General features: G+C 30.3%; 1 protein-coding gene across 1 annotated transcript in view; it reads left to right on the top strand.

The window, feature by feature from the left end:
* The first annotated feature begins 3,900 nt into the window (after window positions 1-3,900).
* The window catches only part of LOC124363221 (calsyntenin-1-like), a 55,251-nt gene continuing 38,234 nt past the window's right edge, over window positions 3,901-20,917 (top strand). The window contains exon 1 of the mRNA XM_046818385.1: window positions 3,901-4,152. Coding sequence (XP_046674341.1) covers window positions 4,053-4,152 — 100 coding nt within the window. The 5' untranslated portion in view covers window positions 3,901-4,052. The remainder of the gene's footprint in view (window positions 4,153-20,917) is intronic.

Raw genomic sequence — 20,917 nt, forward strand, 5'->3', positions numbered from 1 at the left:
AAAACTAAGGCCACGAACAAGATTTAATAAATGTACATGAATTCTACATTTAGAATGTTAGATAATGACAAGAAAATTTGATCATTATAGACATTTTAAAATAGCCCACCTGTGACATCCGACAACACAATTTTCTGTAAACTTGGACATTTATGTTGTTTTTTTTGTTAAATTATGATTCTAAGAAGGTAAATATCATGGATGAGGCACATTTTGACAATGAACATTGAGGAAAAGCCATAAACGTCTTTTATAATATTAAATTGTTACATGTACTTTGGGTAGGGATACATTTTGGCAGTGATCAAACCCATAACTGAAATATAATTGCTTAGAACACTCCTAAAATAGTCAGGTTTCATAGTTGCAGCTTGATCAGCTTTCATTTTACGAATCATAGTAAAACTTTAAAAGAATGAGTTATATCCCTTTAAGAAGGGTTTATAATATCAGTTGGAAAAACAATCATAAAACCACAAATAAAGATATCTTATTCAAACTTTCATAGGAATTTAGAAGAAGAAACAGAGAATCGATTTTTTCGTTCCTCCCAAGAAGGGCTTATGGGCCTACGAGACCTAATTGCAGCTGCCTCATCAACTTAACATCTTTATAACTGTACTGAGATATTCTAGTGGTTTGTATTGTAAAGAAACTATATTGGCTTTAACTCTTCACCTGTCAGATATATTATTTAATGCTAAAATATGTTGCCGTTAGTAAAATAAGTACGGTAGAGATACTGTAAGTCGTTTACCGCAGTCAATGTGTACATGAAACTGTAAAACATATAGTTAATACTTGGGTCTCTAAAACACGTAAACAAGTCTACAGTACTGTCACAAAAAGCCAACACAAGTATGTGTCAGCAGTGAGCGATACAAGAACTGTACTTTACCAAAGTTTGGAACTCTACCTTCTTCGTCACTTACCATGTTGTTTTGCTATCGAACTTAACTTTGTACTATGCTGTAATAATAAGTCAAACTCAATTTATTTATTTTCACAAACAATACAATGACCGCACAGGAAAAGTCCAAATAGTAAAATTTTATACAATTACATGCTATGAAATGAATAATTAAATAATACATTTTTAATTGAGTAATTACGTACGATATTTTAGTGTACATGTTAAAACCATTTCCACGTGCCACACAAATATAGTACGTTACCGTATACAAAACTGAAATAAAACTTTAAATTCAACATTTTATTCATTGCATTTAATTTACTTTTCTATGTTTATTTGAACAAACATTATGGATTGATTTTATCTGTGAAAATTAGATGAAAATACAATCTTATTAATATTATGGAGTAACAATTTTCATAAATTAAAGGACATATATCATGCATTAAGCTGGAATACACTTCAAGACTGTGAAGTTACTTTAAAAACAGTAATTCGCAATAAAAGAGAGTATAAGGGAAAATTGTGTTTTTTATATTCAACCGACTCTTCATAAATCGCTTCATCTTGCAGTGAAGGGCGCAAGCTGACCGCACACGATCGTGGCAGTCTGGAGGTTTGCGCGTTCCAATGAGCAAACGCCGGCTCCGGTAAAGAATAAAATCGGTTCAATGCACCTATGTTAAAAATTAAAGTTTTAAATTATAAGTTACAAAATTTCACGCCTAAGATAAGTCATGAATATAAGATAAGATAACAACTTTTACATATAATTATAAAAATAAATGCTCTAGAAAGGTGCATTTATCTAGATAGTTGTTAATAAGATCACAATTTTCTCCGTTGTAAATTTTTTAAAGTTGCCGTTTGTTTCACAAGCTTCCAAAACTTGCGTCTTGTTTCGTTCTTACTGAAATAAAAACTTGAGAAGTTATAGTATGTAAATAATTTTCCATATAGGCACAATTAGCCAAGCTATTTTAATATCATTCCAGAGTTATATTAAAGTTAATTTAATATAACTTTACTTTTTTAGTTAATTTATGGTTAATGTTCAAAGTTCCGTATCTATACTTTATGATCTGAGAGTAAAACACACCTTTACCTACCAATCTTTCTACCTACCAACAACATCGTAGAAAGGTTTTTTAAAAGTGTTCAACACAAAAAAGTCCACTTTAGAAAACTAAGAGAAAAGTGCTGTACAAATTACTTGTCATAAAGTACAATACGCATAATACTTCAAAAGTGTAACTACTTTTACAATTACGATATACATAAAACAGTACACATAAAATTTGGGAACAAAATAGAAAGTCAACAACATATTGATATATTATGTTGTTTGTAACCTAATAGATTATTTTGTTTACTTAATACCAAAGCAAAAAACTAACACTTATTTTTATATTAAAGCCATATTAAAATCGATATTGTAATTAGAATTTGATCTTTTTATTCCAGTGGAATATTTGAGTTTCAAGAGACCTCCTCAATCTATACCCCATCTATAACGACGGCACCATACGTAAAACTCACCATTCACTTAAAAAGTCGACAATTTTCAGTAAAGGTAAAATAAACTTTACTTAGTAAATTCTATTATAACAAGAAAATCATCTGCCATAACACAATTGAATCATGCCTACGTGAACGACTTGTTAAATATAATTCAATCTGTGGTATAGGCAATGAGTGCGCACAAATTGATCAGGAAACGACAGCACTCTCTTACTTCCTTTCGCACCAGTCGCGTCTTCTCCGCATCAAATTGCGGCAAGTAGCCTATTGCACCGATATACTAAAATTTATTCACTGGCCAATCTCAGTAAATGTACAACATAAGGAAAGTGGAGTTCAGTAAGCAGTTATCCAATCATGGATTACACGATTTATTAAATGTGGCTAGATTTCAATTGTTGTTTGATATTATAGATGTAACAAATAACTTATTGTTTTACTATTTGAGAAGGAGGAACGTTCTCATCTATTCATGGACTTGTGCCTAATTAACTAAATATTATAATGTGGCAAAGGGTAATATTTATAAATTCTTTCCATTACGATGTGCAATTCAAAAATATGTAATCTCTAAAATTGTGTTACAATTTTCCATTTAGTGATTTTTGTAGCAAAAATTCGCAAGTGACCATTAAGTCCTTAAATCTCACGGCATTCTTTTGAATTTGAAGGGGTTTTACAAATCAGAGGAAGGCAGTAATTTTCTAAAATGATTTGAATAATAAGTAAACAGTAAAAATCTGATATTGCTCATTTAATTATATTAATAGTTTCTTTAGTCACTTATTCAATGAAAATCTGTAAAATTAAACGGAAAACTACAATTACAAAAAGGATTGTTATTTAATCTTATGAAATTGTAAGATGATGCTGATATGCAGTTAGTTTTTATGAGTAACTTATATAAACTTTCAAAATACGATAAAATTGTTTGACATTGTGTAGTTACGCATTTAACTTAAATCATTTCACTTTCAACATCACAACAAAATATGATTTCACTTTGAAGTTACTAGTTTGAACAATTTTACCAAGCAAAATATTCAATAAATTTTAAATTATACCCAAAAACCCGCGCATCCCAAAGTACTGAATCTGGCGATGATTGTTGTTGGTCAATAGATTACTTTTAAGTCTGGTGCCAGTGCGCAGGTGCAAAGAATAGAAATCAAATAGATTTTCTCAGATGGAAAGAATATCAGCAAACCAACAGTTCTTTGAAGTTGCTTTGTCCGTCGATAGATGGCAGCAAAGTTCATTCTCTAATGCACTTACAGAAATAAATTAATGCGAATCCCCGGGTTATTTTTTGAAAAACAGATTTAAAAACTTTAAATTTCGTCTTTTTAAACATTCTCATCGTTGCATCGTTATTAAGGTTTCTTAAATTACATTTTAACTCCTATTCTCAAGTTGACTGTTACTACTGCCATCTCTTGGAGCATCGGAAGAACTAGTTTTACGCAGTACTAGGCTCATTGTACGCAGGTCAGGTTTAGTGTTAATACACCAATACCCAAGTAAAATTGAGTTTGTGGAGTGCTGCGTAACTCGGTGATTTCAATTATGTTCTAAATCATAGCTTAAATTCCTGTTATTTTTATCAAATTGATGTAGAATGAGTCGAATTATGATTCAAAAGTGTCTTTTATTGGCAGTTTATCTCGGATGTGCTGCATCTTCAACAAATGGCACCTTAGAAACCTTCGCCAATGGAGGTGGGTTCTCTAAGGAGTATTCTGCTTTTCAGTAATCTGTGTTGGCTTATTGTCGAAAATTAAAGTTAAACGCATGTTTTATTTTGTAGTTTTGTTACATTTGGGAGATATTTAAAGATATTTATCATCATATGGCGTTCGAAGTAAAACAATGTTCCGTGAAAGATTTCTTGGTGAATACCGATCACCTCGATGAAAAAGGAAACGACCACCTTTTAGTATCGCCCAATTTCCCATATAGTAGCTTATATTTTTAAGTGAATTTATTAACCTAATAATGTAAGTTAAAATTGATTTTAGACGGGCAATAAATGTCAAATTGGATAAATTTTCAATTTATTTCTTAATTAGGTCTACTATACCTGTTTGTTACCATGACAAGGCTAGTTACTACAATTTCATTACAGAATTGGTAAAGTGGTAGTAAATCTCTGAAAATGACAAAAACTTATTATTAGGTACTATATAATATTTAGGACAGTTTTGGAAAAAACTGATTGAACAAAAATGCAGTGCTCAGTGACCTGTAATAAATTGACACATTGGACAATTTCTAGAAGGGCCATTGTTTCTTAAGAAGAGATTATTATAATTTTGTTTTAATTGCCAACTGCATCTTAGATACTATTCACATTTTTTTATTGCTGATTAAATGGATAATGAATATAGTACTTTAAAACTTTTTAATTTGTCTATAATAGATCCAGAATATTTTCAATGCGATATGTATGGTTTGTTTTTACAGGTCTATATTGAGTACAAGTTATTACACATTTAATAAATAGAAAACATATATTTTATATTTTAATAATCATTCGGTTTAGCCTGGACTGTTATAGATTAATAATTTATTTGTGGCCATTATATTTAACACTTTCTCTGCTGCTTCCTAATTTTGACAACTTTCTTACTCTGCCACACGTTTTAATGATTCTTAATAATATATAATTCTTTCTCTTCATTTCTCCTTTTTTACACAAATGCTCATGCATAATTATTTTTAAGTAGGTCTTCTTTTAAAACTTAAAACACATAATGTGGTATTTATTTACAAATAGCGTGACATGGAATGGGGGGGGGGGGGGGATGGGGATGGACTTTTTTCATGGGTTGGGCAATTTATAGCCAAGTATTATTGATCACAGGTGCATATAAAACTGGGGGGAAAGTATATTATTGTATTATATTGATGTGCCTTTCGGGCGGGGCTCATTATTGCGTGAGGAGCAGGGGCATCACGTGATCTGGGATTCAACTTTTGCAAGCCCGCTCGAGTTTATTTTTTTTCTAAAAGAGCAAGCACTGGCAGCGGGCAGGCATCGCTGACAGGATTATCGTATTAGTCAGCATCATTTCAGTAAACTTATCTCTTACCTTAATGAACGAATCCATCCAACACCAAAGGGGGGATGTGCCAATTACCACTACTGAACTAGGAGGTTAAGAATAGACATGGAGGAACAAAATGTTCAAAATGGCGTCCTTCTTTATTGAGAGAGCCGCTGAGTAATTACCAAACTGTAAAAATATGGATAGTGTTGCCAGAGGTACTGTCAAAAATCATTATAGTGAGAGTTTTCAGAGGATTTAAAAAAATGGTAACTCCTTTGATTTTTGTTGCAGACGGAATTTTTCCTTCACTATTGTGTTTCAGGAAAAATTGTAGTTTTCAGGAAAAAAAAATGAACATACCTTTCCTTGGTCACGGTATTGTAAATTGATACTCAAATATATTTTTTGTATTAATATTGTATTTGCTGTATTCAGTATTTTCTTTTTGTAGTGTAGGAGACATAACCCACTTGTTTCAGGTGGCATCATCAAAAAGTTCATAAGAAGCTGTGATAATAAACAATAAAACTGTTAAAAATTCTGTAATAACCCAATTATTTCTTAAACACAAAAAAATAAATTTTATTATTACTATTATGCTCATTATTTGTTTTTTGAGTAAAAAACAATGTCAACAAGTCCATTGGTAGTAAAATCTGGATCATTATCTGTGTCATCTTTGATTAAAATCATTGACTTTCACTGTCACTTGAATATCTGGAGTAACTCTGTCTAGCAATTGATTGCCTTCAATACTGTCACGTTCATTGTATTTACTCACAAAACCAATTGTAAAACTAAAGTAATAGCAAGGAAAATCAATAACAATGCACAGACGACGAATATTAGCAGAATGACAACAAACGGCCACCGGGATGTGACGATAAGTTCGTAAACAAACCATTTTTTTCTCGTTAATTTCTAGAATCTAGATGACTGCCAACAACATTTCATAGATCTTATAATCATAGATTGAGAAATAATATACATTGTTAGTAGTAGTAAATTACTACCAGTGTTGAAGTCTAAATACGTATTAAATGTAATTTTATTATGCTAAAAAGTCTGCCATGTGGTCAAAAGACATTTGTCGGCAGGTCTAAGAAGTCCATATGTGATGTCAAAATGAAGTGGTCGGCAGTGATTTGTGATTAACTATTTGAGTGGTATGAAATCTGTAAGAGCCCAAGAGTGTTCAAAAGATTATTAGGTAACTCATTTTGTATTACAATGTCAGTGAATTTTTTTAAAGCAAAAACGTTGTTTAGTTGTTTCCAAATGATAATGTTTTGCAAGGAACATTACTTACACTCTTTTCTGTGTGTCAAGTTGTTAATGAATATGTATTTCTTGAGATAATCTTAGAAAAATATATTAAAATAAAGCAGTTAACTTACTGACAACAAGATTATGTTTATGACAACAATTACCATAGCAGCCTGCATGAAAATAGTTTGTTGTAAGCTGATGCTTCTCTGAATTAGTGATTTACGATAGCTAGAGGCTCCAATATTCTAAATTTTATGTTTTGAATTATTTGAATTTTCTGAACTAAAAAAATTTTGAATTGTAGCATAGCGATGGTGGATTACGAATTAATTCATTTCGTATTTATAAAACAAATCCAAAAACTTGTCTTGTATTAAAAAATATGTATCCAGTTTTTTTATTATCATTCTTTTAATTCTGTGTCTTGGGGAACCTGACACTGCTGTTCCACAGACTTGATCAGGATTTTGGAGTCCACATCCGTTGAAGGGACCCAGTTAGACCAAAACAGTAGAGTATCCTGGCAGTTGCTTGGTATTTTCCATGATTTCGGTATTCAAAATATACTCTCGACAACACAACGGTTCATAGTTGTTTTCATGTTGCACTGTTTCAATATCAGAGTTTCAATACACCTAGGCTATAAAAATCAATCAAATCACATTTATTTCCACAAAATACTGAGAAACAGAAGTAAAAGTCAAAGTCAAGTCAAAAGTCAATATATTTTGATATACTTTACTATATATTCTTTATAGACATAGTTTATTACATACAGTAAATATTGCAACACATGTTATACTTTTAGAAACTTGACCATTCAGTTGTTTATATTACTTATAAAGTTATTCAAATGACAATGTGCAATAAATACTTTGAACTTTAAAATGCTTATGATTTTATTTCTAAGTTAGTCAATTTAAATAGTGAAAGTAATAGGTATAACTCTTTTATACATTGTGTAAATATTTTATATTGAAAACAAAAACAAATGTAGCATTTGGATATCTAATAGTAATAAAATATACAAAAATATTCAAGTAATACAATTCAAAATAGTTAGCATTAAATAATTTAACGCTAAATAATATCAAAAAGTCTTATAGGTATCACAAAAAAGTACATCCATATATTTAAATAAAGAGAAAAAAAAAAAAAATATATATATATATATATATATATATATATATATATACATACATACCTAGTGAAAACAGCAATTTATTATTCAGTTAGTTCTACATAATTTCTGTATAGTTAAAAATAACATGGGAATGAGAGCTCTTTCTGGTTTACTCAACAGAAATCCAGTGTAATTCAGATGAAGAGCTGTAAGTACTCACTGTTTCATCAGGTGCACAATTGAGTGCAGTATGATGTTTAAGACACAACCCCCCAAAACAATGGCACCACAATGGGTGCCACATTCGTTGCACATTGAAAAAGAATGTAAAATTCCATGTTGATCTAAAAACACTATTAAAACCTTGATAGAGCACAACAGATATTGTCTCTAGGTAAAACATTTTTTCTTGTCGAAGGTAAATCCATTGTTCTAGAAGCTGACTAGCTCGAACTCGAATACAAAATGGCTAATGGCGACGACAAAACACAAAGATTGTCCATATTTTGTAATTTACTAAGCAGTGAAACTGACCAATTTCGAAACGGGAGAAAATATGTTAATGATGAGATGCGTAAATAAGATGTGTGTTGGCAAACAAGACCAAGAGCACAGAGGAAAAACTGACAATCAAATTTCACCATAGAGGTATAATCTGTTGCAAAAATTATGAATTTTATGCCGTTACTGGGAGTTCATTTTGTCAATAGTTTGTCTAATACCGTAGAAAATGCTCCATCACTCAAAGCGGTAAAAACTTGACTGAAATGCTTTTAGCATCTCAAGCATTATATCGTGCTGATGAGTTTTTTGCACTTAACTAGTACACCACTGAATTGGAAATAGCAGAATGATTGGAGTTGGAATCAATTGGATTATGAATGAAGATGGATGAATGATTGTTTCTTTGTATGTCTGAATGTGATATTATGAATAAATGGGTCAATTTTAACTTAACCTGGCGGTGGAAATGCACTATAGTATCTACTTACTCCAAGTAGACAACAGTTTGGTATTTTATTTGCCTGGATTGGATGAAAAATAGTAAATTATTTTGTACAAAATCTTTTGCTCCTTCTGTGGTATTTTATTTGCCTGGATTGGATGAAAAATAGTAAATTATTTTGTACAAAATCTTTTGCTCCTTCTGTGCCAGCTATTCCATCTCAGTCCCTAGTTTAGTTTAGTCCCCTAAGTTGGTTTCGTTCTCTTAAATGCCATCATCTAAATTCCACTATATGTTTGAAACATGTTTGGGTTTTAAAATAAAATATTGGGACACTACCACAAACTTCTCTTTATTAAATATGATAAGTATGAAGTCTCATGAATTTCACACAAAATATGAATTCACATTTTTTGAACAATTTGCTGTCATGCAAGATGTTGATAGTTTAATCGCAAAAAGCTGAGATAATCTTATTGCCAGCAGTATTAGATCAACTATCTTATCAACATATGTAAGATACCAGAGTGAATAATGCCACCAAGAATGACCTAAGTCATTACTCACAATGTTGTACTTGTAGTTATTGTTATAAGCAGCATTTAAAATCATTCAAAGTTTATTGTTATAAGCAGCATTTAAAATCATTCAAAGTAGCAAGCTTAATCTGATATCTGTGCAGAGGCTCATTGAATCCTAGAATATCAAATGTATAGATAATAACCCAATCAATACTGTATTATTGTTGTAATCATGTTTAAATTCTGTAAAACTTCTGTATTTGAAAAAAGCTTACTGTATATTGGAATTACCATTTATAATTGTTTACCTTTATTGCTAAAAAAGCTTAAAACTAATAATTTTCAAAAGGGTATTAAAAACCTCCTCATAGAAAAAGTTTTTTACAGTATAAATTAAAAGCTGAAATATTTAAACACCCCAACCCATGCAGTTATTAATTGTTACACTATTATCCGTCAGGTTATATAATATAAGGATGATATTGTTATTCTTTATAGACATAGTTTATTACATACAGTAAATATTGCAACACATGTTATACTTTTAGAAACTTGACCATTCAGTTGTTTATATTACTTATAAAGTTATTCAATTATGACAATGTGCAATAAATACTTTGAACTTTAAAATGCTTATGATTTTATTTCTAAGTTAGTCAATTTAAATAGTGAAAGTAATAGGTATAACTCTTTTATACATTGTGTAACATTCAGAATTAGATACTATCAAAACATTTTTAAAAGTTATGGGATAGAGAAACATGTATATTTTAACATAAACAAAGCCTATTATGATTTTAAAAATACTGAAGTGCAGATAGTTATACAACTAGTTAAATAAAATCCAGCCATTCAGAGTTTACAAACAAGATTATTTTGTGCACTGCTGTGGTATTGTATGGCACTGTTCTATAACAAGTTATTGTGATTAATTTAACTGTCCTAGCCTAAAGTCATCTTCAAGGAACTACTTACTTGCCTTACCGGTACACCAAACTATTCAATTAATTTAAAAAACACTATTCCTCTTAATTCCCTAATACATCTTTTTATTAACTTACCTTAATTTTCCTTCGCAAAAAAGTTAATTGATGAGATCCAACTTGAAGCATGAAATATGAAACCTAAACCCATCATGAATGGTTATATGAAACTTTTGAGTAACGGCAAATATAGATACCCCAAATTAAATAGTCTTAAGCTGAGGTATTTATTCTTTTTAGTGCCAACATATGGTCATTTTTAAAATGTATGAAATTGTCAACATCTAATTTCGTCAGATGTTTGCTCACGAAGTGGTTTTGTCATCTGCTCTATTAGTATTTAGATATATTATTTCTACATTTCAAACCTGTCTGAATTTTCACAACATTTACAATTTTATTGGAAAAATTTTCTTAGACAGTAAAATAACTTCTTTGTGCGTTGTAAAAAATATTCCACTTTGCAAAAATTAATATTTTGCTTATTATTTATGCTTATTGTTATGATTAAAAATTTTGTTCTCATAAAACGATTGTATTCCTTAATATTTTGTTCCAGAACATTGGCTAATTTAGAAACACGTTGCAGAAATAAGTTTTAGATCACTAAAATTTCACTAACTCATCTTTAAGTAAAACAAGATAATTTTTTCTGTTTTTTTTTTCCTAATCGTAGGCAAATAACCGAATGATGTGTATACCAAATTTAAACATCGAGTCAAACCGTAGATCACTTAAAAAATATTTTGTAGGAAAACAAATATAAACAGAAAGAAAAAAGTGTTTTAAGACACGTTTTGCAGTTAGTAGATTTTTTTATTGATGGGCTGGAATATTAGTTACCTTTTACTGTGTATTTAAATGTTAAAATTAAAAACAAAATTGATTGTCTTTTCAAAATATTATAACTTTTTAAAATAAAAATGGCTTTTAGAACTGAATAAACCTGCCTGATTACCTGGTATTGCACAGCACTAATTATTGTTAGGGCCAGCTGTTACAAAACCTCCAATCATTTTTTAATAAAAAGGGATTTTTTCATTTCAGTAATAAGGTAGGGTTGGTAAACTTTTAATGTTTTACGATCAGCTGTTTAAAAATGTATAAATATGTACAAATATCAGGTGATCTGTCAGGTTTACCAACATCTGACTAATAGAATAACACTTTCTCTACAAACCACCATACAAAAAATGGGGTTTATTATTTATATGATAAAAACCGAGTATACCATATATGGTATTTTTAAATCAATAAAAAATTACTTTCTTATGTAAAAAATGGGTCGTTGCATTAAAAATAATTGATTCAAACCCTACATCCCATATTTACTGGGTTTAAAAATTTGTCATTATAATATTTAAAAACTAGAAAAAAATTTCGCGCAGATTTCATGTAAAAAAACGTTACAATATAGGTACTAATAACAGGATTGTGATAGTTTCAAGATTTTGAGCAAAAGCAGTTTTTTGAGCACAGCGAGTGAACAATGCAACAAATAATTATCTTAACCACATTGATTTGTTGGTCTTAACTAAGGAACTAATAAAACTAGGATTTACTGTGGCAAACATAACTTAAGTTGTATTTGAGATAGCCTCATAATTTATTTTTTATGTTGAATGGGATATTTCATTGTGCTACCTCTAGTATGGATACTAAATTATATATAAAATATTTCCGTAAAAAAAAAGTTATTTACTTTTTGTTCAAAATGTTTTTACAAAATTATTTTTGTAACTTTAAAAAAAATGTTTGTTGAAGGAACTAATGTAAATCCATACTACAGGTTGCAGAATAAAATGTCCTCTTTCAAATTAAAAAAAAAAAAATTATAAGGCTCTCTTAAATACAACTTAAGTTATGTCTTCCACAACAAATGAAAAAGCGTGAAAACCAAACTTTCGGAAAACTGCCTAGAAAGGCGATGGCTGCTAGCCTGAAGTAAGTGTTAGCGTTTCATTTATAGATAAAATAAACAAAAAGTAAATAAACAAAGTAAATCAAATTCAAACGGTAATTTATTCTTTACATAAATTTATTTGAGGATCTTACACACTTATTATTTTTAACATTTTTCTATATACTCTCCTGCTTGCTATCATTTGAACTTTGCTCATTAGTTGTATAAAAACAACACATTAACCCATTGTCGCCCCGCAGCGGCCGGGTGACGAGCTCAGGTCGCAAAAGCGGTCTGCTTTTAAATTTCCCTCCAAATAGTTCTGTTAATGTCTGATAGATCGGGCGATCGTCTTCTCTTGTCTACTAAGAGTGTTTAACAACGGTCTACGTTTAGAGTTTTCAAAAGTTTTATAAATATCCTACAGATTGCAGTTGTATGTCGAAGTTGAAAAATCATTCATATGAGTTTACTCTCTGCTTTTTAGCGCTTCTGATTGGGTGTTTTCCTCAGTTGTTATTATAATACTTTTGAGGTTAGTGACACAACTAAACGACGCAGACGTACATGTTGGTGGGTTTAGTCTAGACAATGGCCCGGATGTTGCTATCGATTCGCCCGAGCCGCTTTATTTAGACTATGATTCAGACATCATCCCTGCCACGCGGTAACCTTGCTCGCGTGTTATCGTTCCTACATCACGGATACCCCAGCAGGCCCATGTTCCATCTGAACGAATACCTTCGCAGCTGAATTTTCTAGTATACAATAGCGAGCGATACGATGTGGCACACCATTGCTGTTCGTGCGGCCACTGCCCGTGAATTAATTCGTGCCCGCTGGTGCCCGCGCGCCAAAACAATACGATCCGCAATGGGTTAAGGTTTTTACTCAGTCAGGAATAAATGTACTAGTGGTATATTTATAATTATCTACAGATTACTCATGGGTGTTCCCCATCAGAAGTAGAGAGTCAGTAAGAACGTAAAAAATAGTTTTTTAGTTCTCAATTGAGTTTTAATTCTGGAGCCCAATTAGTAATAAAAATATTAGACTGTATCCAGACTTTTCAGCACACCTGTATTAGAATACTGTTAGAAATATTATTTAATAGATAAGCATTCACTAATAAAAAAGGCTAGCGGGCGTGCATTCCTTACTCGTAGTATTGAAATTCATCGTCGCTATTGCCAGAAATTAATTTTTGTTGACTGTCCACGGGCTGGTTGATACCTTCTCGGTCCAGATTTGGCTTGTAGACCGTATTTGAAGACCAATTGTGTATATCAACAGATATTGTTCTACACAAAACCACTGTGATGTCTACCACTCTGCTGTTCTTGGATTTAAAAGTAGATTGTCGAGTTTGAACATTAACCAAGAACCAGCTTGTAAAGCTACAACAGGAATTACATTTACTTAATCTTTGTTTATTTAGACATATTAAACAAATAATCTACGAAAGATAAATTCTAATATTTATTTTGATAATCCAAAAAGGTAAAGAGGTAGTAGGGAGGCAGTAAGGGGGTAAAGGAAGGTGGGGCAGTGGATTTAGGTGCTTTCTAATCAAACTGAAACTTTGAAAATTTGTAACTTAAAAACTTGTCTTTCCATTAAGACCAAATTTTTATAAAAGATTAATACAAGTATAATGTTTTGAATTATATAATTTTATAACTAATATAATGTTTTGAGTAATATAATTTTATAACTGTTGAATACTATGCAAATAAAAGTTGTCGTCAAATTATTATATTAACTTTTACTTAAGTCGCTGTCTTTGGTGTATAATTTTCTAAACGATTACTAAAAACTTTAATTTTAAAACCGGTTTCATTGAATAGATTTACTAGTATGTTTAACGCAACTGATGCCTGCCAAGGGCAGTTTTTAAATGTTCACTTGCACCCAGGAATGCAAGAAGAAGAAAACATTTCTTTTCTTAGGATATTTGAATATTTACCATGAGAGCTTTGGACCAGCAATGACAGGTTGCTTGCTAAGAAGCTGTTTTCAAATTTTTACAATATTTAAATTTGATCTGGTTATGCGTTATTGAGCTCAATTTTCGTCACTTCAATGTCCTGCTTACATTCTGTATATCGTGTTCTCAATGTTTAGTGTTTAACTTTTTGTAGTTGTTGAATAAGTTTTTAGTTCTTCCGCTACCTCATGGAACAAGACCATTTGCATACTTCAGAAGTAGACAGATACTTGGACAGTGATATTGAGATATCAAAGATACTCAAAGGCTGACACAAAAGTGAATTATAAAAAGTAAATGAATGGTCATTGTTCATAATGTAAATAATTTATTTGAATTATTATTTTAATAACAATTGAATGTAACAAACAGTTTTATCTCATCTCCCAGACAACTAATTCAGGAGCTTGTAATAAAATAATAAAAAAGTGAAAAATGTAAGAGAATGTTGATTGTTTTGTTATTATGCTTTAATACATAATCAACTAATGTAATAAAAACTGGTTTTCCATGTAAAAAAAATTGTGCTGTTTTAAATTAAAAAAATTGAAACAGATAAACAAAAAAGTAATAGAATATTGACAGATGATTTTTTTTTTTCTTACTAAATAAAAAAATATATACTAGCAAAAATTAAATAAAAAAATATTTGGAGAAAGCAACAAACACTATTGTAGAGCAATCAAGTTGACTAAAATGCCCTGAAAAAAATGATTAATTTATTGTTATCCAAACTCGTTATATTAATATTTTTGAGTACACACATGCATTTTTGCCAAAATCAATTCAAACATTCAGTCCTAGAGGGGCTGGGTTAATTGCTTCCTCAATGGGTTAATTGAAGAACATTATTAATATAACATATAATTATTTTCTTTAAAAGAAACACAATTTTCCAAAAATTTTAAATTTTATACACAAGGCATTTCAACATCCATGATGCCATTATCAAGTGTGTTTCTTTCCAAGAAAATAATTTGTTTTCTAATAAGAAGAGATCCTCCTTCAACAACTTGAGATGTTAGTTTTAGTCATAATAAAAGCTAAAACATTAAATTATTTAACTAGAACCTGCTTGAATTGGAACAATTTTAACTTTATTATAAGTAAAACAGAATAGTTTATCAGTATAGTTACATTTCAAACAGAATTTACAAAAAAAATACCTTTTTTCTAATTTGTTGTATAATGGTGAATATTGTAGTTAGAATAATCTGTTAAATAATGAAATATTTTACCAAACTTAGAGCTTTCTCAATTTAAATATAATACTTCCAGGATTATAAATATTTTACTTGTGTCTAATTTTACTATGATAACACATAGAGCTCTAAAAATGAATGAGGACAGTGTTTTAATCTAGTTGCACAGTGTTTTTAGAACATTAATAGTGTAGAAAACCAAAAATGCTTTATTTTAAAATTGGTTTTATGAGTACTAAAAATATAAACAAATAATATATAGAAGGGGGAAAATTAGTCAGAAGTCATTTACTCAGCCAAATCAGTGAACAATATTGCATTAGCTAAGTGAATAACCAGACAACGTTTTTATAAAAATGCTGAGACAGCACAAGTTAACAATCAGTTCAGTAAAGTATTGTAACGTAGGTTTGTATAGAAAGCCTAGGTTCCAAATGGTGTAAATGGTTTAGAAACACTCTGGACATAGAGCAAAGCAACAGCTACGGCACATCCACATTTTGTTTGATGCCTAAATAGAAAAAAATGCCACTTTAATATTCAAATTTACAGCCAAAAAGTTTTATCTGTTCAATTTTGTTTTGGCAAAATTGGTAAGTTACTGTTGGCATTTCATTCTTTGAATTTAGAAGAAATATTAGAAGAACTTTTTTGCTATACCCAAAGAGTTATAGGAAAAGAAGCGAATTGAGGTTTGGTTGTCAGCTTGAAAACACCCATTTGGTATATTCTGGCAAATTATCATTATATAGTCTTGGCTTGTAGTTAGGATAATTGAAATTGGTGAACTTTTTCACGTACAAGTGCTAGAGAGTGGCGTATTACATCATTTATGACTACAACACAAATCAATTTTCACAGAAAGCCTTAGAAGATCTTGCAATCATTTTATAATTACAATTCTATTTCTCCTTGCTCTACAGGAAACACATTACTTTTTCCAATATAAGGTTTCCCTTTCTAGTTAAAATGCATACCTTTGGGACTCGTAAAATGATAGTATAGCAATAAATGCAAAAGCTGATAATGCTTATATGTTAAATAAAGAATTAGCAATGTCAGAGTCCTGTTATGTTAAAAAGATTTTATGAGTGATTTTGTATATAGGTAGAAGGCAACTTATTATGTTATGTACATATAGCCTTCTGAATCATGTCAGAGTCCTGTTATGTTAAAAAGATTTTATGAGTGATTTTGTATATAGGTAGAAGGCAACTTATTATGTTATGTACATATAGCCTTCTGAATCATGTCAGAGTCCTGTTATGTTAAAAAGATTTTATGAGTGATTTTTTATATAGGTAGAAGGCAACTTATTATGTTATGTACATATAGCCTTCTGAATCTTAGTTGTTACAATGATTTGCTACACTTATTTGGCTTTCCTTGTATAAACCTGTTGTTTGGAAAATGACATTGTCATTGTACTCCTTCGACCTCATTTTACTGAGAAGCACAAAATTCTTATCTTGAATAGATTTATGATGTTTCACTTACTGCTTTGTATCTCGGTCTATTGTACACCCATTTTGTGCACAGATAACGTGAGTTGTTTTCTGTATGCAGTTGACTCAGTCGGTGATTAGACATTTGGCAGCCTGACACGCCCAGTTGTGTGGTGTCGTATGAATCATTGGTGCAATAAATAAAAGTTGAATCATGTTGTATTTGTATTTTTGAAATAAAATAAGTTTCATTTTTACGTAAAACAAGGAACATTTTATAAGAAAAATGGTTTATTTTATACCCTTGTTAGTCAAGAATCAAGAAGCTTTACTGTCATTAAATACACAAGTGTACAATAGACATTGTCATGAACATAGTAAACATGTATTATAAATAAAAACTATATTACAATACAATAATTGTATTGTAATATAGTTTTATTTATAATAATAATAATTATTTTCCTTTAGGTGGTTAATGTATTTGTAATCTGAAGATAAACATTATTCTAGTGTTAAAAATTAAAAAGTGATCAACTAAAATACACAATTTATTAAATAGAAATACACAAAATCAGGGAAAAACAATTAAGTACCAACAGTAAGACAAAAGACCTTCAACACTAACGCTTAAAATTCAAACAATTAAAATTACCGCTTAAACACATTTATAAATAAATAAAAAAGTGAAAAACGGTTACAATATTTTTTTTAATAACAAAGTTTACAGTTTACATTAATGAACTTATATTACAGTTAGACAATAGACAGTCTTTTATGTCAAAAACATTAATAAAAAAGTGTAACAATGGTAAAAACAATAAGATAAAATGTTGCTAAGCTAAGCTTAATTTAAAAAGTCGTCTATATCTAAGGTCTTCTACATTGTTGATACAGTTCTTTCTCAAAATTTGTTTTATGTGTTTCTTGAACAAATTGACTGGCACAGTTTGAATGAAATTAGGTTGTACATTATAAAAATGTAATCTCTTGGTATTGGAAACTTCTGAGTTAAACTAAAGATACACTTGCTATTAAGCAGCCTATGCTTGTTTCTTGTGTCATGATTGTGAACTGCAGCTAATTCCTTAAATCTATCTAAATTGCTTCTAACAAACATTAAAATGGATAAAATATACAGTCGAAGAGAACATGATAGTACATCATAAATAGAATTTTCTTGACTTGTACAGTTAAAGTCAAATACAGTTACCTTTAGTAACAATGGTTGGTTTCGGGAATCTAACACAACCCCCCCCCTTCCCACCAATCCCATAACTGTCGAACTGTCTAGAAATGTAAGAAATAAGAGGTAGTCTAATTTCAACGAGGCGATCGCCGCGCACCAGTCCGAAGACCTCACTAAATCATTCAATCGGTAGTAGCGACGGGCGGTGTGTACAAAGGGCAGGGACGTAATCAACGCGAGCTTATGACTCGCGCTTACTGGGAATTCCTCGTTCATGGGGAACAATTGCAAGCCCCAATCCCTAGCACGAAGGAGGTTCAACAATTCAAAGACATAAAAATTATTTGTATTTTCATGTCTGCTCCTTATTCAAACTAAATATTTCTTTTTGCTCTTATAGGAACCTTGAACAACCACTCATATTAGAGTGTAACGTACACTTACAGCATTTAAAAAATTTCTGACACGCCCCTTTTGTAATCCAAGAAGTAATTCAGTTTTTTTTTTTTTTTTTTTTTATATAATTTCCCTGTATATACTTACAACCTGGTGAAATAAACTGTAACACCGTTTTAAAATTTGATCTTTCATGATGTAACTTTATCATGCTCCTTCTTAATGAGAGTAGTCTTTTTAACATACCTTTTATAATTTCTTTATTGGTTTTCTTAAAACCACACAACGTTTAAAGCAATCAAAATACATACACATCATAAGTGCTAAATTACAATGGCACTTACAATTAGCACTTAAAAGTCAATATTTAATCTTTGTAATATTAGAAGGGGATTTGAATTATTTTCTTCCTACACTCTAATGAACTTTAAATTTGTTGATAGTTAATTTGCCTCAATAAAAGGCTTAATTGTATGGGCCCATTGCAGTGGTTTTGATTCCATCTCAATAGAGAATCAGATAAAAACAATTTTGTTCATGTCAAATCTAAACGAGTTTAAATTGCACTTTTGTATGTAAAATATTTTGAATTGTATCCAATATTTTCTTTTGTTAGGTTGGGAGTAAAACTTGAACACAAAAAAAAGAACACTAGATATATTAACCCTTTGAGTGCCAAAGTCCGATTTTACCGGACGACAAAAGTTGGCCAAAAAGTGCCAACGTCCGATTTTACCGGACGACGACAAAAGTTGGGCCGAAAAGTGCCGACGTCCGATTTTACCGGACATTCGGGAAAAAGTCACTAAAAATTGTGACCTTTAATATTTTTAAATAATATCATATTGAAATGTTTGTGAAGAATCGTTCTTTTCAAAATAAATTGTTATAGTACACTTCCGATCAAACTTTAAATTATGAAACTCACATATAAACATTTTTGGTTGCCATAGCTACCAGAAAACAATGTGACAATAGTTTCTTAAAAGTTGTATAACTTACTCATTATTGAAGATAATAATGTAAATTTTTCCAAGATTTACAGACAATTGCATACATTTTCCAGTGATATGGACTAAGAAAAGGATATGAATTTTTTTGGTCATAATAATTTGGTTGAAAAATGAAATTAAAAAATATTTTTGAATTTTTTTTTAGGTAAGTCCATTTTTGGTATTCCTAAATTTAGTGTTATGGTAACTTTGTTATTTTATGTTAATTAAACAGAGTTTTCAGAGGAAAATAAAAAAAGAATCATGTTGATAGCTTATTAAATAATCGAACTGTGAATTTTTTACTAAAACCTTGCAAAATGCCTGCAAAAGGCACTTTTAGGTACACCCACTAGAAAAATACCTGGCACTTTTCAGTATACCCACTCAAAAAATACTGGGCACTCAAAGGGTTAAATGATTCTCAAAATAAAAAAATATGTGGGAAATGTTTTTATATTTTTATAAAACAATAGCCTCAATTTGATAGAAAGTTATGAGATCTATGTTTTGTATAAATGCATGTTCATTTTATACAATATAGGCTTGAAAATTATTGAACACGATTCAATATGGTGTTGTGATTGTTCATAGATAAGTATTCCCACAATAACAAACATAGCACTGCACAACAACAAATCAAAGCAGACTAGCAGACTACTTCACTGCTGAGACAGGCAGTAATATTGAATAGACAACAACAGCTGACGAGGCAGCCATCGCTGCCGTGTCAGCACTATTGACAACTACCTGTGTTGTTTAATAACAATGTTCCAAATAAATTATTTGGGCTGATAGTAATAATAGTCTAGAAACTGGAGTCAATATGCACTGTATGAGCACAACCAGATTCTTCTTTAAATCAATAGAGAATGTTTCCTAAGAAATAAACCAGCCGTTAGCTACGGCAGTTTTATGTGGAAATTAAAAAGGGATTATTTTAAAAGATTTTTTTCTCAAATTATACTTTTCCTAAGCTTGACACACTTAAAATCTAATACAAAAAACATTTATTATTCTTCCACATTTAATTTATTTCAAAAGCGCTTTCGCCGGTTAAGGCATCATCAGTTAGATATTGTTTACAGAAAAAACAAAAACATATGTATAAAATAGAAAAAAACATTGATAAAATAAAATAAATTTAAAACTAATTGTAAAGACCAAAAACTAATAAATTATAAAAGTATTACGTAGAAAAATATGGTTTGCAATTCATAATTTTTAAATGGATTTCTTCTTTTACTAATGGTAGAAAAATGTAATTGAAATTTAAGGAAGGTTGGAAAATACAATTATTTTTTTAAACCGTCATGCATGCTCGTTCAATTTTATTTCTTTTAGTGCAGGAAGATTCTTTAAAAACTACACTTGATGATTTAAAATTTATATGGTGATTTTCCTTTATAGCATGTTCAACTAATTTAGATTTTCAGTGTTTTTTTTTTTATAATTGTAAATATGTTCTTTTAGCCTC

Source organism: Homalodisca vitripennis, chromosome 5, assembly GCF_021130785.1.
Source record: "Homalodisca vitripennis isolate AUS2020 chromosome 5, UT_GWSS_2.1, whole genome shotgun sequence".
NCBI lineage: Eukaryota > Metazoa > Arthropoda > Insecta > Hemiptera > Cicadellidae > Homalodisca > Homalodisca vitripennis.